This window comes from Lepisma saccharinum, chromosome 5 (assembly GCF_977018435.1).
Source record: "Lepisma saccharinum chromosome 5, izLepSacc3.1, whole genome shotgun sequence".
NCBI classification, from domain to species: Eukaryota; Metazoa; Arthropoda; class Insecta; order Zygentoma; family Lepismatidae; genus Lepisma; species Lepisma saccharinum.
Genome location: NC_139233.1, coordinates 287196 through 308532, shown reverse-complemented (window position 1 = coordinate 308532; position 21337 = coordinate 287196). Strand labels below are relative to the sequence as shown.

The following is a 21337-nucleotide window of genomic DNA, read 5'->3' as shown; positions in this document are numbered from 1 at the left end:
CTTGTTTTTTTTATGCTTTCTGTTTTGCCCCCTGTCAGTGTAGTCACCAGAATCTGGAAAATCCACCTGGTGGTCGGTGCTAACATACTGCTTGCCAGAGGTCCCAGCTGCAGGGATGTAACATTGGGTTTTTCCTGTCATCCATTTCATCAGTTCATTATTCATTCTCATTGTTGCGGTGGAAATTATTACCAAAATAGAAGAAAGAAATCTGCCTCCTGATTGTTTAGCATGAGTGCAGGTTTCATGCAGCCTGTCAGATGTATTTGACGAGGGTCTACAAAAGCATACTTCCCTAAGGTGACTGTATAGAGTAGACGTTGTATGTAGCCTTCTGAAAGGTTGTGGAGAACAGTCACATGAAAGAAACATAGCCACACAGAGGCCATTTTGGGTGGGGCGGATGTATAAAATGCCTTAACTAATGTGACAAATGAATGTTGCAAATTACCTAGAGAAATCGAAGGCACCGTTAATGTGTGGGCAAGCCTCCGTGCTGGAGTGGTCAGTATTAAGCGTTACGAAGAGAGGGAGCCCAAGTTGGAATATATAAAATGATATGCACATTCTCTTTCATCCATTATATCTTCATTCATCGTCAAGATTAACCGAAACAGTAGGAGCCTGACGTAAAAGGAAGTGAAAGAGTAAAGAGTCGGCATGTGTGTGTGAAGAAAACGGCATGTCAAGTATTGTGGTTTTCCATGCAAATGTTATATCATGTTCTTTAGTCAACTTAATATCCCATCTATTTACTTTGCACAAATCCAAAATATTCAACAAATTTTTGGGTAAATCGATTTTGTTGGTGTGAGGATTCTGACCATAATAAACTTTTGACAAGAATGTGTGTCAGTTTTTTAAACCTAACAGAATTTATTTACTGCATAGCCTGAGATGTTTAACCTTTAAATACCGAACCAAATCAACAATCTGGTATATTTACCAACACCAGATTGCGACATTTATGTATATATGCCTTGGTACCAGTCATGTCTGTATTGATTCATGAACTTTAAAGGTGTGTCGTGATTAATTTTATTAGTGATGTAACCATATGTTGCAATGGGGGTTTGGGCGAAAAACCTGACTTAAACTTAAGTTTTTTCTAATTGCATTGCAGTTCTGACTGATACGACAATACCATTTCCAACCATAAGGTCCCAATGATGCCTCAGGAGGCAGAGGAAAACTTTGTGTCACTGCAAAATGTTTCTCAGTGTTGTTCTAATTACTAACACATACATATTTTTCATTATCTCGACATCATAGCCTGATCTATTCTGAACAAAAGCTGCTATTCTTGACCATACTATCATTAGTTTCTGAGATATAAGATGTCAAATTTTGTATTAAAAACAATCTCGGTGTTGAGACCGGTATCATGGAAAACAGGCTGGCATCTAGGTAACAACTGGTAATCGTAATAATTCTTTGTCTTAAATATATTTCATTTTCAGGTTCTGACAGGAAATTTCCCGATAGCGCAGCTCAGTCAGCCTTACCTTGCCGTCAAGTATCTTGCGGAAAGACTCGATCTCCCTCGGCTTCTACGAATCCAACATCCTGAAAATGACGACGAATGGTCTGCAGTGGACATCTGTGACGGTAGGTGGCTTTTACAGCTTTGAAATGTTCCAAGCCCCAATCTACATTTTTCAAGCATAACTATTGGTTTCAGCACAAAAGAAAGTAACACTAACTCAGCTTTGTCTTTTTTAACCAAACTGTTTTTACTGTTTGGTGAGCTCTAAAAAAACATGGTGCATTTCCCATGTAAGAGTACTATGCTTCATGTACACAGTCAGTATATGGACAAATCCCCCAGTTTATTAGATATAGATATTTATTGCTAACGAAAATTGTTTGTCGTAAAGTAATTTGCACTTGAATTTATTTTACAATTTTTTTCGTAACATTTATGATTTCATAAATTGCCAAATCTACAGGGGTTGGACAAAATTATATGAACACCCACCTAATATGGTGTGGGACCACCTTTAGCTTTGAGAAGTGCCTCAATCGTCCTGCACCCGACCCTGTGGCCGAGTGGTTAGCACATCGTGCTGCGACGCCAAGAGTCCCGGGTTCGAATCCCGGTTGGGCATGGTTGTTTGTGAATGTCCATTCATCATTTCATCACTCATCCCCATCTTCGCAAATTAGCCAAGAGGCACAAAACGCGAAGTAAAATAAAGTAAATCAATCAATCAATCGTCCTGCGAATGGATGCATACAAATCCTGGATTGTAGTCAGTGGGATGCTATACCATTCCTCAACAAGAAACTGCTCCAATTCCTTGAGATTGGCTGGCAGAGGGAAACAGGTCGTACTCTGATTTCTAATACTGACCACAATGGCTCGATAAAAACAAATCAGGTGATTATGCAGGCCAGGGAAGATGTGTAAGTGTGTCATCGTGCTCATCAAACCAATCTTGGACAGTGCCAGCAATATGAATGGGGGTATTATCATCCTGGAAGATGGTAACCCCTGCTGGGAACAATGCCTGCACCATTGGATGGACATAAAAAAAGTAAAGTGCTCCCCTGTGCTTTGCACCATGCCATGAAGGCATATAGGGGTTGTGGGCTAGGGCCCCACACTTTCTTGATCTCAGCCGAGCTGGGGGTGTTGTGATCAGCACCACACCCTTGGCTGCCTTTACCCCTTCCCTCCAGAGTTTCCTCCGGGTACCCACTATACAATGCTTGGTGGGTGCCGGAGCTGCTTGAACAGGTTGAAAAAGTCCCGGGCATTGGATGAACATGGTCACCTAAAATGCCTTCCTACACCTTGACAGTTACCCTTCCCTTCAGTGTGACAATAGGACCCAGTGAATGCCATGAAATGACCGACCACACCATTACACTACCACCACCATGCTTCACTGTTGACATCAGACAGTCTGGATTGTATGCTTTGGCCGGTGTTCACCGAACGTAAACACGTCCAGTGGTGGGGAATAGTGTGAAGGTTGATTCGTCGGACCACATGACAGGTTTCCATTGGTCGGTAGTCCAGTTTTTATGCCCCCGACACCACTGACGTCTCCATTTGGCATTGTCCTGCATTACAAGAGGTTTGGCATTAGCGGTTCTGCCATGGATATTCTATTTAGCAGTTCTCAGTGCACTGTTTTCGTTGACACTGCATTCTCAACATGCATATTCAACTCAGCAGTCACTTTGGTTGGGGTGGTCTTCCTGTAAGAGCCAACAATCCTCCTTAACGCCCTCCTGTCTCTCTCTGTCCATTTAGTCTTTCTGCCACTTTTCTGTTTCGCAGACGTCGTTTTCCCCTGCACTTTGTATGCTGTCATGACTGTAGATACAGCAGCTCATGATACCCCTACTAACTTTGCATCCGTTGTTATGGATGCACCAACTAATTGGGCACCAACAATTTGCCCTCGGAAGTCTGTAAGGTCAGACATAATGGTAACGCAACACGACACGAAGCTGTTCACATGTTTACTGGTGGCAGAGGGATCATAGGACAAGGAGAAAAGAAAAGACGCGTTCCGTACGTGCCAGTGCAGTCAGCACACAACTCTGAAAGTGGTGCTCATCTAATCGGGTGTTCATATTATTTTGTCCAACCCCTGTATATAACTAATGTTTTATAATCATTATTATTGGCATTTTACTTCCAGGGAATGCTTTACCTGTACCTTTTACATTTTTTCTGTAGTTCATATCAAACATCATTACAATATTCCTTTTTGTTTATTTTTTTAAATTTGAACTCGAAGATGAGGAAAAAAAATTGAATGATCCAAAATTCAAATTAACACAAATATGCATTATAAAAGAAAGTCAATAAAACAAAACTACTGTAGTACAATATAAAGCAAAGAATGAACATGGAGTGGACCGTGCTGTAAAAATTACCTTCTTTTGTGTGTGGCCCTACAGTGCAAGTAAAAAACGATTCCTCTCGCAATATCAGTATCTGGAAATTTCCGCCTCTTAATGTGATTCCTGTTTCCTCCGCCATGTAGACTCCAGCTCTCCATAATTTTTCTTTATTTTTAATATAGGTTGATAATGTGTTCAGCAGTATCTCACTCTCATTAACGATGTTACTTTTCTTCCTCACATTTTTTTCCCACTTCTCTTAGAACTTTTTTCTCTAATGTGAAGCTAGTATTTGTGCCACACTTCGACATTGCCAACAACTTACTGTGACTAATTACAACTGACAACTGAGAGTAGATAGAAAAACTTTCACAAATCATTAGCTACAGGGGGTTTGTGGGTGAACACCTGCACACAAAAAGGGTGATCTTCGATGTAGTACACCCAATTGTCAACCTCACTTCCACATAGTACACCCTGGACTGCATTTTGCAGACTAACAAGGCTCTGGCGGTTGTCCTCTGTTTTGTCCTTATGTGTGCTGATTTCCCCTCTACAGCCTCAGTTTTTAACCGAAGTCAGAATATTTTAATATTTTAATTACACAACACAACAATAGTGTTATTTTAGTTATGATAAGGTACTGGGCCCTGTATAATGTGACAAGTGCAAAATAGCCTAAGTGCTGATGCACCCAAAATTTTAAATTCCACATTGCTGTGGAGAGGGTGAAGGCTGCCTACCAGAGAACACAAACTTTTTCTTCCCTATGGCTGTCCAAGTAAAAGGTTTGAAAACTCAAATTACATATGAATTTTTAACATTGGCATCAATAGCAATTTCAAGGGGAATAAACTTCTGTTCAAATTCACAATAATTTGAATTATCAAAGGTCAAATTAAAAAGTCCACTGTATTTGAATAAATTTAAAAAGCATTTACGTTACAGAAACCATTTTACTTTTGTGGTAATTTATTTTGTTTCACCATAGTCATATTTAAAATATAACTCCATTTTTGCTTTCACGTAATTGCTTATTGCATTTCAGTACTGATTTGTGTATATATATTTTAATATAATTTATTGATGCTGTTATTCATGTAGAACAATAAAATTAGTTTTAGCTTTAGATCAGAATGTAGGTCTATCTAACACTTGCAACACTCAGTTATTGTGGTTAGGTTTCTTGCCTTGGTTAAAAAATATACACATTTCAAATTTAGGAACAATTTACATGCAAAAAGTACTAAATAAGCAAATACGTATTTGGAACAATACTACGAGATAATAATTTCTGTGGAAATAATAGAACATTTCGTGATGCCCCTAAAACCCAGCCAGGGTGCCGCAGCATGCACTTTGGGAACCACTGCTTTAGATAGTTGTTTGCAAGAAAGAGATATTACCACAGAACCCATGATGACATTGAAGAACGGCTAGTTCATGTCACCTACAAAAGGATACAAACACAATCTTTTCTTGTGAGGTGATTAATACACCAGTTGGAATGTGTAAAATTAAAGCACTTTGTCACTTATGCCTAACTTTGTTTCCGTTCTAATATGTTAAAGGTTATGCAAAGAAGCGTAGTTTCTACACTGCCAGAACTTCACGCTTGGATTCGTACAGAGCAGCCAACAACATTCTCCGAATGGCCCTCGAAGGAAAGATCTGCTTGTGTTTACGCCCTGTGGGTTATCTCCAGAAAAAAGGTAGGCTACCTATGGAAGATTAGAAATGGGAAAGTGAAGGCCAGGCTCTCCTCCTTGCCATCCACTAAAAATAAGTAACTTAAAATTGTTACTTTTTGCCGCCTCCATACATTATCAATCAGTGTTGCCAGTTCCTTCTTTTCCTACCAACTGGCTAATAGAATTTTTATGTAACGGCAGTAGGTGGGGGAAATTGTAATGTTCTTGAAAATATGAAAAAAGGGACCCGTGGCTGTTAATTGTTCAAATGCCAATTTCAAGAGTTTCTTGGCTGCAATATGCTATGCTATGCAATTCTGCTATGCAGCTTCATGTTCAGAGGCAAAGTCCATCAGAATTAAGTAGATGAATGAACTATATGTATTCAGTGTGTTAATTGAATTTTGCAAGTATGTTACTGTTAGTAAGCTCTACATCAGTTGCAGGTGATGTGATCAGCACCATACTCCATCTGCCTTTACTTTGGTGCCCCCATTTTGCATAATCATCATTCATCTTCATTGTCACGATTATCCAAAATGGAAGAAAAATTGCCTAAAATAAGAAAAATACAAGCACGCACAGTCAACATAATTCTCTATATACTCTGTGTATCTGATTTTGATACGGGTTTTCTTCACAAATTAAAAGGAGGAGTAACGCAAACTCAATGAAATTGAATAAGTTGAAAAGGTGGTTCACATGTTTTGCTTTTATTTTTACCTAGCAACTATAAGATATTTTTAAAATGATGAATGGGCTGATTATTGTGTAAAACATGACAGAATTCTCACTGATCCTTATTGTCAATGTTGACATGTGATGTGCCAAGTTTTAAGTTCCTGAATTTGAAAGTACAAATTACTGTACAAGTGAAATTCAACAAGGTTTGGTATTATCCTCCTTCATGTTTGTTATTTAGCTGGTGTTGTGGAAGTGGACCGTTGCAAGCCAAAGATTATTGACTTTTTTCTTTACTGAAATATTAATTTTATTAAACATGAACATTACACAGTGTCTTCCTTGTTATTGTAGAAAAAAATCAATAGAAAATGTGCTTTAATTGCTGCCATTTTTCATGACCATAAATTATTCACTAATTTTATAAGACATGTCAAGGAACTATTTGTAAATGTGTAGTGTAAAATGTTTACACGAATTATTTTATTCATATTACGGGAACTTTAGATGCGGAAGCTCTACAAGCAGATAACTACAAGATTCAGTTGATTAATCAAACGAGAATAAACCATTTCATGGATATGTAAGTGCATTAATACAGCAGCTCTATTATAGAAATTGTCCTCTTTAACTTTGGGCTTTTGAAAATTTCGCCTGTGTGAATGCTTGGTGATTTTTCATTGCAGGCTTTTGGGAGAAACATAGCGAAGTGGAGGTTGTGAAATGGATTCAAGCCAAGCATGGAGAGGAGGAGGAGGAGGAGGAGACATTTTCGGCTGAGGAATCAGGAGAGGAGGACGTGCCAAATGTGCAAGATGAAGAAGAAAAGAGTGATGGTGAGGATGCCGATGATGACAGTGACGAAGACGATGATGAAGCAGAGGGGGGTGGAGCTGTAAGTTCTTTAGGGTTGCAAAATAAGTTTTCGGTGTTGAGTGCTGACAACTATTGACATTCATCCTCTGTTCATTTTAGATGCTTTGAAAGGCATAAACATTCCAGTCTTCCTACTTACCAACATTATAGGCATCGCTTAGGAATATAAAGTGTGCCGAGTCTGAATGTTCTGTAAGATAATGTGTATCATTTTCTTCATGCTGAATTAAATACGTACGCCTGATTTACACCATATGTAAGACATTTTAGCATTTAACGATAGGAAAGAAGCTATGTTGTTTTTTTCCCTTCACTTATAATACCATTTTTTCTTTCATTAGCATTTTCTGGTTCTATGTAGGGGGCTGGTCTTCATACCACTTTTAACTAAGGATAACCAAATCATGTCCATATTTCTACTATATTTATTCTCAACAAGTCCGTCACCCAGTCTGTCCATCTATGAATTTTACAGTTCCTCTGCATATTCTTTAAAAGTTTACCCTCTTTCTTCTCCCTGCCCCCTAAAACAGATCTCTGCATTACTCAGTATAAATGTACGACGGGCATGTAAAAAAAGGGCCGATTGGTTATTACAGAGAATAAAATCAAGGGAGAAAATTTTGTTTTGATTCTATACAAGTGCATACCCTGGCTATTTTTCTACATAGTCACCATGACACTCCATGCATTTTTGGTACCGTGGAACAATTTTACGTAAACCCTCTGTGTAGAAATCTGCCGCCTGGGATCTCAGCCAGTCAAGAACTGATGTCTTGAGAACTTCACTATCATCGAAATGTTGCGAAGCAAGCCACTTTTTGAGATGAAGGAATAGAAAGTAATCACTTGTGGCAAGATTGGGACCGTATGGTGGGTGATTAAAATGTTCCCATCGGAATTTTTGAATTGTCGCATGCAGTACGGTCAGCTGTGTGGAGGTGGGCGTCGTCATGAATAAGTACACCGTAACATTCCTCTTTGCTGGTTTTGGATGGCACGTTTCAGATTAGATAGTGTTTGGCAATACACATCTGCCGTGATGGTTCGTCCCAGTTCCAGGAATTCCACGAGGATCACACCTTCTTGGTCCCGAAACACGGTTGCCATGATTTTACGATGTGATGGTGTTTGCTTGAATTTCTTCGGTTTCGGTGAACCGGAGTGACACCATTGCGTGGATTGCTGCTTCGACTCGCCAGTGACGTACGATATTCAGGTTTCGTCTCCAGTCACTATGTGAGAAAACAAGTCATCCCCATCCTTCTCCCAGCGGGCCAAAAAATCACATGCTGATTTCATTCTTTCATCTTTGTGAGTGTTTGTCAACATTTTTGGCACCCTTTGTGAGTGTTTGTCAACATTTTTGGCACCCACATCTAACACAGTTTGCGATAACCCAGATTGTCCGTTACAATTCGGTGCAATGTTTTATCAGACACTTCAGGAAACTCCTTGCCTAGATCAGTAATGGTGAAACTGCGATCGGATCGCACTTTCTCATCAACACATTGCAAAAGGTCGTCTGTCTGAACACTAGGCCTGCCACTCCGCTCGTCATCATGAACATTTGAACGTCCTTCCCGAAAAGCACAACACCATTGTCTTACCTTTCTTTAAACTCATTACTGTTGGTTCATAAATGGCACACACAATTCCCGATGAATGTCAGATGCACTCAGTCCTTTTGCATTGAGAAATCTAATCACCTCGCATTTGGCGGGATTTTCTATTAAAGCAGCCATTTCAGCCCTTTTTCTTGACGTGCCTCATACAATGTTTTCTGTTGTTCCAGAAAAAAGTGTAAATGAGGTAAAGGATTTAGTGTACAGTTTGAAATAAAACATTCTCACTTTGTGGCCCTTGTGACCTGCTGCCTGGGACTGAAACATTTGCTCATCATTTGACGTGACAACCATGTTGTCCCTTACTTTTCAGCTCTCAGTATACCAGAGGAACGAGACAGTTTAATGTGGTTTCATATGTCAAAGGGAGCAAGCGTAGATTTTGCATCAAGGCACGCAAAGAAGAAAGTCATGCACGTTTTTTTTTCTTCTTCAATGTAGGTCATTTCACCAGCCTGATTACTATGTTGTCGTATGCCACCTGAAATAACTTTTCAGGAGAGGTGATTGAAGTTTGACGTACATGGATTTTGAATATGAAGATTTTATATCACACCACTTGTCATCTGCATACTTCGATTGGGAACATGTACAGAACACGATAACATCACCAACTCATTTCAGACGAGAAGTGGAGATATGACAAAAGAGCATTCAGCTGGCGATTTGTGCAAGGATGTTCTTCAACTTTTTTTCTTTTGTAATTATTTCCTTAATCAGAAACTATTCTTACCAGATTAAAATATAAATAGCAATTCAGATATCCATAGTATTGGGATATTCAGATTATTTGGATATCTGTATTATCTGTTGCAACCAAAATGGATATTGGATAATTTGAAATCCAGATATCCATCAGCTGCATTTGGTGGCCATTCCAACTTTTAACTCGATACTAATAGCCTATACTCTTACCAATTCTATCTCGAAGCAATTGAAAATAGTTCACGAAATTTGGAAGTATATCATATCAATCTACCCCGAGTTTCACTTCAAAATACATACAGTGGAACCCCGATTGTACGTTACCGGGTTTTGCATTTTCCCACATGAATATTCAATCCTCATGATCCCAGCAAAGCAGCATATTGTAAAATTTTCCTGGATTTTGCATTTTCCCAAGTTTTAAGATTTTTTTCATCTCGGTTCCCTGAGAAACATGAAATCGAGGTTCCACTGTATTCATAATTTCACACAAGCTAATAATTTAATCATAAAATCCATTTCTCTGTAATGCTGTTTTAAAAATTGTTAATTTTGCATAATTTCAAGGATGTTGAGACTTCTCAAAAGTGTTGCATGGTATATTTGTCAGCTTTTAGTTCCCTGGATGCCGGTTTAGTTCCAGGTTACATTGGTGATTAAATTTGAACATAATTGTTCCAATGTTGAAGCATTGATATCAGTATGGGTCTCAGTCATCTCCTACTCATATCAGTTCCCTAGCAGTGTGCCTGGTGGTGTTGGCCATGGAATCATCTTATTACATCACATTTCTGCAAAAAAATAAAATATAACCCAATTCAACATGATAGCTCCTAGTTCATGGTACTGGTTTCTACTTTCAACTCCATTGGATGCGATTATGTGAACTAAAAGTTTGTGAAAAGTCACAACTTGTAATAAGAATGAATGTCCTTTTTTTATAATATTGAATGGTTATGGATGTCCGCAGGAATTTTTTCAGGGAGGGGCAAGTAAGGTACTTTTTCCAGGGGAGGCAACAACTTAAAAAACATTGCTTCAGTTTGAAGTTTTCATGTTCATGCAACGCCACTTCAATAATTAACACACATTACTGCGACTGAAATAAAATTACCGAGGTTGAATCAATTAAGTTTTCATCCAATGATAAAATGATGGCACAAATTGAATGTATCCATGCAACTCATATGGAAATCTGAAAGGCTGTATTTTACTATGCAAATCTAAAAATGTGACACACACACTATCTCTCAAGCACACTTTTTCTGGTTTCAGTTATTTTCTAGTACATAAGTAATAAACACATTTTGAATTTCTTGATTTAGGTAAGTTGAAAATAGTGATGGAAACTCATTAAATCTAATTCGAAATGTAAGCTTGGGTCTGATGTTTAGAAGCAGCAATTTGAATCTTTTTAGTTTCACTATTTTGCAATATAATACAAATAATATACACTGTAAATGGATGGAATTTAATAAAAAAAAAACAAGTATGAACTGTATGTACCGGATCAGGTAGAGCCTATTACTAATCTGGTGTTTCGTGACTTTTTAAGTCAAAATGTCACTTACCATGTTTTACACATGTTTTACACCCCGAGCCCTTCAAATATTACTATCACACTTTCGTTTTACATCTAATGTGCTTTTAAGGATTAAGACAAGGAGCAGAGTGCGACACTTGGTTCATTGTATGGAATGATGTAATCCTGACAAAATTACTTGTCAATGTGAATCAACAGTGTAGCAATATACAACTATTAAACACCTGAAAAAGAATAACCTCTTGGTTAGGATGTCTAACTGTAAGTACCACACGTAGGAAAGCACCATCAAATGGTCGGATGGTAAAAGTTGCTGGTAATAGTTGTATATTGCTACACTGTTGATTCACATTGACAAGTAATTTTGTCAGGATTACATCATTCCATACAATGAACCAAGTGTCGCACTCTGCTCCTTGTCTTAATCCTTAAAAGCACATTAGATGTAAAACGAAAGTGTGATAGTAATATTTGAAGGGCTCGGGGTGTAAAACATGTGTAAAACATGGTAAGTGACATTTTGGTCATTTTGGAGTTACAAAGTGCATCGTGTAGTCCATCGTAAATGGAGTCGAATCATTCTCGAAGTGTTTCGTTTTGTCAACAGACGACACAGCTAGACGTGTTCAAAGTTATGGTATCTATCAGTTGTTTCATGTACAGTACGAGGGTCACTATTTATATTTTGAGCCTAACAATGAAAAAACAGGAATTTGGCATTGAAAACTGCTTTATTGTTTTTCAAAGTATTCTCCTTTATGGTCAATACACTTTTGCATTCGTTCGAACCATTTGTCAAAGCAGTTTTTCCAATCTTCTTGAGACACCTCCATAATATGGTTTTTGAACGCATGAACGGCATCTTCCGCCGACGAAAATCGTTGTCCATGCAATTTATTCTTGACATTCGGGAACAAGAAGAAGTCATTGGGTGCCAAATCAGGACTGTACGGCGGATGACCCATCAATTCGATTTTTTGACTGTTCATAAAGTCGGTTGTTAGACGAGATGTGTGACAGCTGGCATTGTCTTGATGAAGAATAATCCGACGGCGTTTGTTTGTTTTCCATATTTGACCGAAGACCTCTGGCAAACAAATTGTTGTGTACCATTCAGAGTTGACCGTTCTACGTTCCTCTAAAGGCACAGTTGCCACATGACCAGTTTTCCCGAAAAAACAGGCGACCATTTGTTTCGATGTGCTTCGAGCGCGAACAACTTTTGTTGGATTGGGTTCCTCTTGAAACACCCATACAGTCGACTGCTGTTTACGTTCCGGCTCGTATGCATATATCCATGATTCGTCACCTGTTACAATCTTATATACGTCTTTTGAAGCACCACGATTGTATTTATTGAGCATTTGTTTGCACCAATTGACGCGAGCGTCTTTTTGAGTTTTTGTCAAATTGTGTGGGATCCAACGAGAACATACCTTTCTCACAGCTAAATGATCATGTAATATTTTATATATGCTGGTGGAACTAATGCCTATGGTTGCCTCAATCTCTCAGTATGTCACATGACAATCTTGCAGTATTAGGTTTTCCACAGCGTCAATGTTTTCTTGAACAACAACTGATTTTGGACGACCTTTGCGAATCTCGTCAGTGAGCGAATGGGGGCCACGATTAAATTCATTATACCAGCGTTTCACAGTGGCAAAGGATGGGGCTTCATCGCCAAATGTGGAAGTAAGTTGATCGATGCACTCTTGTCTTGATAATCCACGTCAAAAATCGTAAAAAATCATCGCACGAAAATGTTCACGAGTTAATTCCATTTTATTGTTGTCGCACAATCTCCAAGGCAACATAAACAACACAAATGAAGCTATTGACAAAACATTTGAAGTACATTATGGTCAATAAGGCCAGACGATTCCGTGCAAACGTCAAATCGCGCCTAACTTCAATCAGTGTTGCCAAGGCTCAAAATATAAATAGTGACCCTCGTATGCACAGAAAGGCTAATTGGGACTGGACCTACAGTTTAAAGTGGGATCTGAACCACTTCAAATCGTTTGTTTGAACACACATGCTTTTGCACCAAATTCTACCCCCCCCCCTTTTTGTATAATTTACGAGGGTAATAACGTATTTGATAATACTACTACTACTACTACTAATAATAATAATAATGTTGGTCCCGGGTTGGAATCCCAGCTTGGGCATGGATGTTTGCAAACGTCCATTCATGAATTTCATCACTCATCCCCATCTTCGCAAATTAGCCAAAAGTGGCACAAGAAGTGAAGTAAAATAAAGCAAATCAATAATAATAATGTTATATTATTATTATTGGTACGTTTATCCTGGTACTTGCCCTCCCGAAGACAAAAATTCGTGGTTGCGCCTCTGTTACAACTTCAGGATGGGACAGAGGTGCCCATACCCCCCAAAGCCAATGGTGCATCCACCCAAAATTATATCATTCGTACCCTCAAACCATATTGTAATGCTTAGAAAGTATTTAATTACGACCGCGTGTCTACCGAAAGTAACTTTTCCTTAGCTTTTTGTTACAAATGATGAACCTGCTTTAAATTAAGCAGTATACCAACACTTATCATTATATTTTAATGAATATCGCTTATGTCTTGTAATGCAGCTATAGTATAAAACTTCAAATTCACCTCAGTAAAGGGCCAAACAAAAATGTTGAATTTTACATTATTTGAAGGGAAAAAAATCCCCTCCAAGAAGCAGCCTGTGCCATAATCCCCCCCTGTGGGCACCCCTGGATGGGATCATCTGTTAAAGGAAACCCATGATACACTTCAAGCTGGTCTCTTACATGAAAATCATACATTCACTTACAATAAAAGTTATTCTTTTTAGTGAAAACATATTTTGATGTCCATAAAAAAGCATGATAACAGATCTATATTTCAAACGTGTTCAATTTTTGACCTGAACACTACAAGCTGCCAGTCAAGAAAATCAGAAGCGCACGTGCATTATGTGGCTTCGGTTGTTGTTGCAGTTCAACAATTGCAGATCCAACACAAAATGTCTAGACAATCTCCACAAAATGATGGTTCTACAGGTTGCTCCACTTCGGCCCTGTGCTTCTCGCTCAGTGTCATGCTCTTCACATCATCAGCATTGTGGTTTTCTCCTTCGATATTGACCATCGAGGATGTTTCCTTTGGTTGTTCTGTCACAATTTGGCTATCCACTTCGGGACTCGTGGGGTAACCAGTATCTTCGACTTCATGCACTACCACGTTTGGAAACATGCATGGGGATGCATGAACCGACAGGGCAGTTTCTGTGAGCAATGTATTTCTCGACTGAGAAATCAGTTCCACTTGTACAGATGCATCTTCTGTATTCTTGGTTGGGCATAACTCTTTCAGTTCGAAAGGCTTCTCCTCCGCTGCTGAGTCTCCTGACATCGTGATGCTGAAAATACAAAGATATGCACAGTGAATTTCTACTTTATGTAGACTTACATGCAGGAAAATGTAAGATCAGGGGAAACAATTTACATATACCATTTTCAGAGGCGTCGCCTGAAGGGGGTTCACGGAGCACACGAACCCCCAACCGAAAACGGAAAATTTTCAATTTGTTTTCTTTTCTGCAGAATAAAACACTACATTTCAATATACTTATTTTACAAAACAGGTATTTTCGTTCATAAAGTCTTCACAATGCTTAAAATTTCCCAATTTCCCCCAACTGTTGACAAGAAAAGCTCACCAGGTTAGGACGGGAGAGCCCGGGGCACCTCTGGCGCAGTGAACTCCCCCTGCTGTATTCTTCCCGTGTTCTATCTAGCTCGACGGAAGAAGCCGAAAAAAGCAAGGGGGAACACTGGGAATCGCAGCACGTGCCCTTCCGAAAGAACACTCAACAGATGGCAGCAACTGTTCGGAGAATGCCGATAGCGGCCGAGGTGCGAGGTATTTTATTGTTTCCCTTAGCTTCTGTATTGGGGAAAAGTAAGCAGTCGTCAAGATATTATAATGCAAACACTATTTACGTGTATTGTTATAGTAATTCCTAGGGGTGTGCGGGACAGATTTTTTTTTTTAAATCCTGACATTCGGTACGGAAAAAAATTGCAATTTCCCGACTCAAGCTCTGGAAATCTCGAATTCTACACGTCATTTTCACTTTAAGTGATTGTTGTTGCATTTCTGGTTCAAAAACGAACAATTTTCGATAAGTTCCATACATTTACAATGCAGAAAACATCGAGAATTATCGACTTTTTAAAATGACGATTCGGTATTTCCATATTGCTCGGGATCCCGAAAAGTCGGGAATTCATTTCCCGAAGTCGGGATCGGGACGGGGATTTTTTTCCCGATCCCGGTCCCAACTTTTCGGGATCCCGTACACCCCTAGTAATTTCTAAGATCTTCGATGTTTTAGCCTAATAGCCTATCTTTAATTTCCAATACATTTCGCCAAGAATTAAGGGAGCAAACTTACTCAACAACATTACAAATAGTTGCAGCACACCCAAAGCCTCGCATGGCGAAGGTTTTATGATTTGAAATACTATCACCAAAATGAGCATATTTTCACTTAACATCGACATTTAAAATTGTTCTTAAACCTTCAGATAATGTAGACAAGTCAAAAAGAAAGAAGACGAAGACACTTCTAGTAGAAACTAATATTTATCTCGGGATAAGCGAGTATGGATATTGAAAAGAAATTATAATTGTTATAAACTCCTACAGGTAAATTTCAAAACAATAATTTTAAGTTTCGCGAATTGCTTGATTGATTGATTTGTTTATTGTATATCGCTTTTTGTGCCACTTTTGGCTAATTTGCGAAGATGGGGATACGTGATGAGTGGACACTCACAAACGCCCAGGCCAGGATTCGAACCTGGGACACCTGTCGTCATAGCACGATGTGCTTACCACTCTGCCACGGGGGCCGGCTCGCGAATTGCAATTCGCATCATGAAGTTTGAGCATTACCAGAGATTTGCTTACCAAGCTGCTGTGAAATTACAAATGGCTATTGAAATTACAAATATATATATATATATATATATATATATATATATATATATATATATATATATATATATATATATATATATATATATATATATTCGTCGATATATGGTTAGTGAAAATGGTGGAGGTTAATTCTTAGGAACAGGCAAAATAATTTCCAATGAGGAGAGAAATAAGGTATTTTCAATAATTTAAACGGAAAAAAATGTATTGTTTACCTTAGTAATGTTTCCATTGTTTTTGAGGGCATTGACAGGCGAGGAGGGGGGAGGTGTTAAGCGGAAACTACAAGGTGGCTCAAAGAGTCACTTAACACCCCCGGTACAAGGCCACTGCAACGCGCAACAAGGAAATGGTGATGACCAAATCGTTATCAGGCCAAGGGGGAACCACATGGACGCCACCCGCGTGGTCGGCGGCCATCTTGATGTCCGCCATCTTGAATTCAACTTCAGAATTTTAAATGGGAAGAGGGTGATGTGATATATCAAATCAGGCTACAATTTCACGAGAAATGCAATGGTGAAGGTTTTTTCGATGTATCTTTAACCAGTAAAAAGTTATGACTGAATTATTGTACCAATTTGCTCCTTTCGAGGTGTTTTAAAAATGCCTTAAAATTTGTTTAGCGCATCGGTAATGCATCGAGATCAAAGTGATGTGTAGGGAGAGAAGTTCGCATGCCATTGCACACGATTTTAATCGGATACATCCACCAAGAGCTGCGCATTATGAATGGTTGTACCGAACAATTTACAGTGTGACGCTTCCATTGAATTAAAAGTCCTTCACAGTGACAAGGCTAATGTTTATGTTCATAAGGAAATTCATAAACAGATTATGCGACCCTTCTCATCTGATAACTAACTTTGGACAGAAACTGCTTCACAACGTTCTTATAGTGTTCTGGTGTTCCTCCCTATTTAAAAAAAAACTCTGTAAAAAGTACCTTCTTCCATAAGCAAGGATGAAAAAAAACCTGTTTATTTAACAAATCCAAGTAGCCCTAAGCATTTAAGGTTCCGTTGATGAAAAATTGAGTAACCAATCGTGTTCCACACAGCACGCCACACCATTAACTTACCAGCACTAACCATTCAGCTTTGATCTGTCGAAAATGGGTTATCAGATAAAAAGGATTGAATATTCTGTTTATGAACTTCCTTATGAACATAAACATTAGCCTTGTCACTGTGAAGGACTTTTCATTTAATGCAAGCATCACACTGTAATTGTTCGCGACAACCATTCATAATGCGCAGCTCTTCATGGATGTATCCGATTAAAATCTTGTGCAATGGCATGCAAACTTCTCTCCCTAGACATCACTTTGATCTCAATGCGTTACCGATGCGCTAAACAAATTTTAAGGCATTTTTCTAACACCTCGAAAAGGAGCAAATTGGTACAAGAATTCGGTCATAACGTTTTACTGGTTAAAGGTACGTCGAAAAAACCTTCACCATTGCATTTCTCGTGAAATTTTAGCCTGATTTGATATATCATATCACCCCCTTCCCATTTAAAATTCTGAAGTTGAATTCAAGATGGCGGACATCAAGATGGCTGCCGACCGTGCGGGTGGCATCAATGTGGTTTCCCGTTGGCCTGGCAACGATTGGTCATCACCATTTCCACGTTGCGCGCTGCAGTGGCCTTGCACCGAGGGTGTTAAGTGACTTTTTGAGCCACCCTGTATAATAATTAACAGTAAATGAAAATTGGCCTGTGTTTTGTAAATGGATTTTCGGTGGGCGTTCTGGCGGACTCTTCTTCGTATTCTTCATAAAACATGAAATATTATAATTATTCATATTTCTTCTTTTCCTTTAGTTTGGGTCATTCCATGCCAAACCATCCAATGGTGGTTGCATGACCATTTTAGAAAATTTCATTTTTAGCACATAGGTTTGTACATGTTTCTACATATCAAAACCAATGTTCAAAAAAATTTATTGTCTTTAGCTCTCCTGGGACAGCCATTTTTCCAACATGGCGCATGGCCTTTTTTGCTCATGTAGCAATATACAGAAACCTTAATATCTCAAAAACCATTAAAGCTAGAGACCTGAAACAAAATTCATTTTGTAGCTAATGAAGTATACTTCCTATGCTATTCAGGTATGTTTTGCTTGAAATTGCATCGGAAGTACGAAAATTATGGTTAAAAAATTGCATTTTTAAGCCCAATTTTTTTAATGAAGGGGTTTAGTCTAAGGCTTGATTTTTTTTTTCATGTGTAGACCTACCTGCAGGGTGTCTGTAAATAAAATATTAGTGCTTAGAAATGCACCCCTTTTTTACAGCATGGGCTCAAACATGGCCGTTCATTGAATTTTGACAGTTTTCGGGGTTAAATATCTCAGATGGGTCCCTTTTAAAAATTCTGAAATTTGGCACATAGGAAGCCCTTCATGAACCTAACTCACAGTAAAAATCTCAACTTTTAGATTCAACTCGTTTTGGTCAATATGAGGTAATGTATGTCACCTAATTTCTGACGTTGCAAAGTAAGGTTAAAATATATCCCATACTTAAAATAATGAAGTCTTTTCTTTCTCTTTTTTAAATTTGGGATAAATAAAGTCTCAGAAAATATAGTAACATAAGTTTTTAATACTTGACTTACCAGAAATTGAAATTACAAGGTATGATAATTGAAAATCTGCGAAATCTCATTGCAAAAGATTCGATTTATTAGGTACCCATGACCAGTTGGTATTGTCAGCTCCAGTTTCCTATTCATTCTCTTTGTTGAATCAGGCAGGATTCTTTGTTCTTTCACTAAGTTCCTAAGTAAATTATCAGAAACCTTCAGTTCATCACATATTTTTTCTTGACCAAGTGGTAGCAATCAAATTGATGATTCTGACCTTTTCAACATTAGTTTTTTGCTCATTTACATTTTTCTTCTTATAATTTCAAAAGATTGTCCTTTTCTTCAGTTTTAATACTTAGTGAAAAGCAACTTTTCAGCTTCCTTTGCACTCCTTGAAGGATGTGAATAGTTTTTCGAGCAAGATCACTTTATTGTTTTTCTGCAATCAGCCTCCTCAGTTTTGAAACAGGAGATGCATAAAAAAACAGAACAGACTTCATGCATTTCCTTTAGTTTGGCTTGGCACAAAGACATAATTTCAATTCTGCCATTTAAGTGAGTCACTTTCTCCACATATGAAACTTTTACTCCAACATATCAGGCATATTGATTTAACCGGTATAAGGCTTTCTTGACACTTTTTTACCTTACCTTACTTAACTTTTTCTTTAAGTGGTACTTCTGAAGATCACAACATACTTTACCATATAAAAAGATATATATTTAATGGTATTTGCATGTTGTCTCTAAGCCATACACCTGTAGTCTTGACCTAAGAAGTGTTATCATTTTCACTGATTCTTTAAAATTAGTTAGGTTTTTGAGAACCTTACCAAAAGGGTATTTATGACAGTCCTCTCCAGTTAAAAATATTACAGAACACTCCATTTCCTGTCACAGATAACGAACATTCACAAGTCACTACTCTCGGCACATTAGGCAAAGGAAGGTTGACAGCAGAGATTGTACATGCACAGATCAATTCCAGGCTTGCCTCACATCCTACCAAAACATGTCTCTGAATCTTCTGCTGTGCATGACTCACATCTATTTCAACGAATGTCTTTTCTTGGAAGAAGAAAAAAAATGGAAAATAAAGGAAACAAAAGATTATATATTCCATTTTGAGACTCCAAAATAAATAGCCTACTTTCAGGGGAGTGCCCAAGGAGGGGTTTGTGGCAGTCATAACCCAATACCTTTAGCCTAGTATTCCATAAACAATTACATGAAAGGCAGGATAATGTGGCAAAAACAGGGCTTTATACTAAAAAAGTATATGTAACCCCCCTCCCCACCTAGGCATGCCACTGCCTATCTTAAGCTGCATGTACTGCTACATTGATAAAAATATGGGGGAGGCTCAGTTTTGGAGCTGACAATACCAACTGGTCGTGGGTACCTAATAAATCAAACCTTTTGCAATGAAATTTCGCAGATTTTCAATTGTCATACCTTGTAATTTCAATTTCTGGTGAGTCAAGTATTAAAAACTTATGTTACTATATTTTCTGAGGCTTTATTTATCCCAAATTTAAAAAAGAAAAAGAAAAGAATTCATTATTTTAAGTATGGGATATATTTTAACCTTACTTTGCAACGTCAGAAATTAGGTGACATACATTACCTCATATTGACCAAAACGAGTTGAATCTAAAAATTGAGATTTTTACTGTGAGTTAGGTTCATGAAGGGCTTCCTATGTGCCAAATTTCAGAATTTTTAAAAGGGACCCATCTGAGATATTTAACCCGAAAACTGTCAAAATTCAATGAACGGCCATGTTTGAGCCCATGCTGTAAAAAAGGGGTGCAGGTAGGTCTACATATGAAAAAAAATCAAGCCTTAGACTAAACCCCTTCATTAAAAAAATCGGGCTTAAAAATGCAATTTTTTAACTATTGTTACCCCATTTTCCACCATAATTTTCGTACTTACGATGCAATTTCAAGCAAAACATACCTAAATATCATAGGAAGTATACTTCATTTGCTACAAAATGAATTTTTTTCAGGTCTCTAGCTTTAATGGTTTTTTGAGATATTAAGGTTTCTGAAAAGTGCTACATGAGCAAAAAAAGCCATGCGCCATGTTGGAAAAATGGCTGCCCCAGGAGAACTAAAGACAATAAATTTTTTTGAACATTGGTTTTGATATCTAGAAACATGTACAAACCTATGTACTAAAAATGAAATTTTTCTAAAATGGTCATGCAACAATTTTTTTAAAATTGGTTGATTTGACATGGAATGACCCATTTATTATTTTTTCCTTGTACTCTAAAATGTATTAACGAAATATATTCTGACTTCACTAGAACAGTTCTGTACCGTTCAAATTTGTATAACTAAAACATATATTATATTTATACAATAAAGGAGAAAGGGTTGCAGAGGAATCCTTAAACATTCGCAGAAAAGACGCCCAAGGTTTATTTTATTTATTAGGCTATATACTGTAATAACCCATGGCGCGACAGCCCTTGAAGAGCCTTGGCCTATCTCCTGACTGCCAGTCTCCCTCCCACAATCCTATAGATTGACCACAAGGAAAAAAACCTTGGGACGAAAAGTCCCCGCCCAGCTTTCCCTTCTTCCCTTCACCTCGGGGCAATAAGGAAGCATGGTCCACTCTCCACCTCCCCTACTCGCGGGGGTATGGTGCACAGGAGTCATGGGTCTGGGCAGGTTGTTTTGCTCGTGGTTCCACTATACCTATTCTAGAGGTGTGGAGTTCTTCAACTGGTAATGGGGTGACGTGTGGTC

At 38.2% G+C, this 21337-nt stretch overlaps 2 protein-coding genes across 3 annotated transcripts in view; one reads left to right on the top strand and one right to left on the bottom strand.

Moving 5' to 3' along the window:
- Ns4 (Nucleostemin 4) overlaps positions 1-7357 on the top strand; it is a 52891-nt gene extending 45534 nt beyond the window's left edge. The window contains exons 11-13 of the mRNA XM_083121949.1: positions 1461-1608; positions 5433-5573; positions 6920-7357. Of these exons, the coding sequence (XP_082978075.1) occupies positions 1461-1608; positions 5433-5573; positions 6920-7185 (555 nt within the window). The 3' untranslated portion in view covers positions 7186-7357. The remainder of the gene's footprint in view (positions 1-1460; positions 1609-5432; positions 5574-6919) is intronic.
- A 6484-nt stretch (positions 7358-13841) lies between these two features.
- The window catches only part of LOC145988168 (uncharacterized), a 49164-nt gene continuing 41668 nt past the window's right edge, over positions 13842-21337 (bottom strand). For both annotated transcript variants that reach the window (XM_083122995.1, XM_083122996.1), the window contains one exon: positions 13842-14390. In XM_083122995.1, coding sequence (XP_082979121.1) covers positions 13970-14390 — 421 coding nt within the window. In that variant the 3' untranslated portion in view covers positions 13842-13969. The remainder of the gene's footprint in view (positions 14391-21337) is intronic.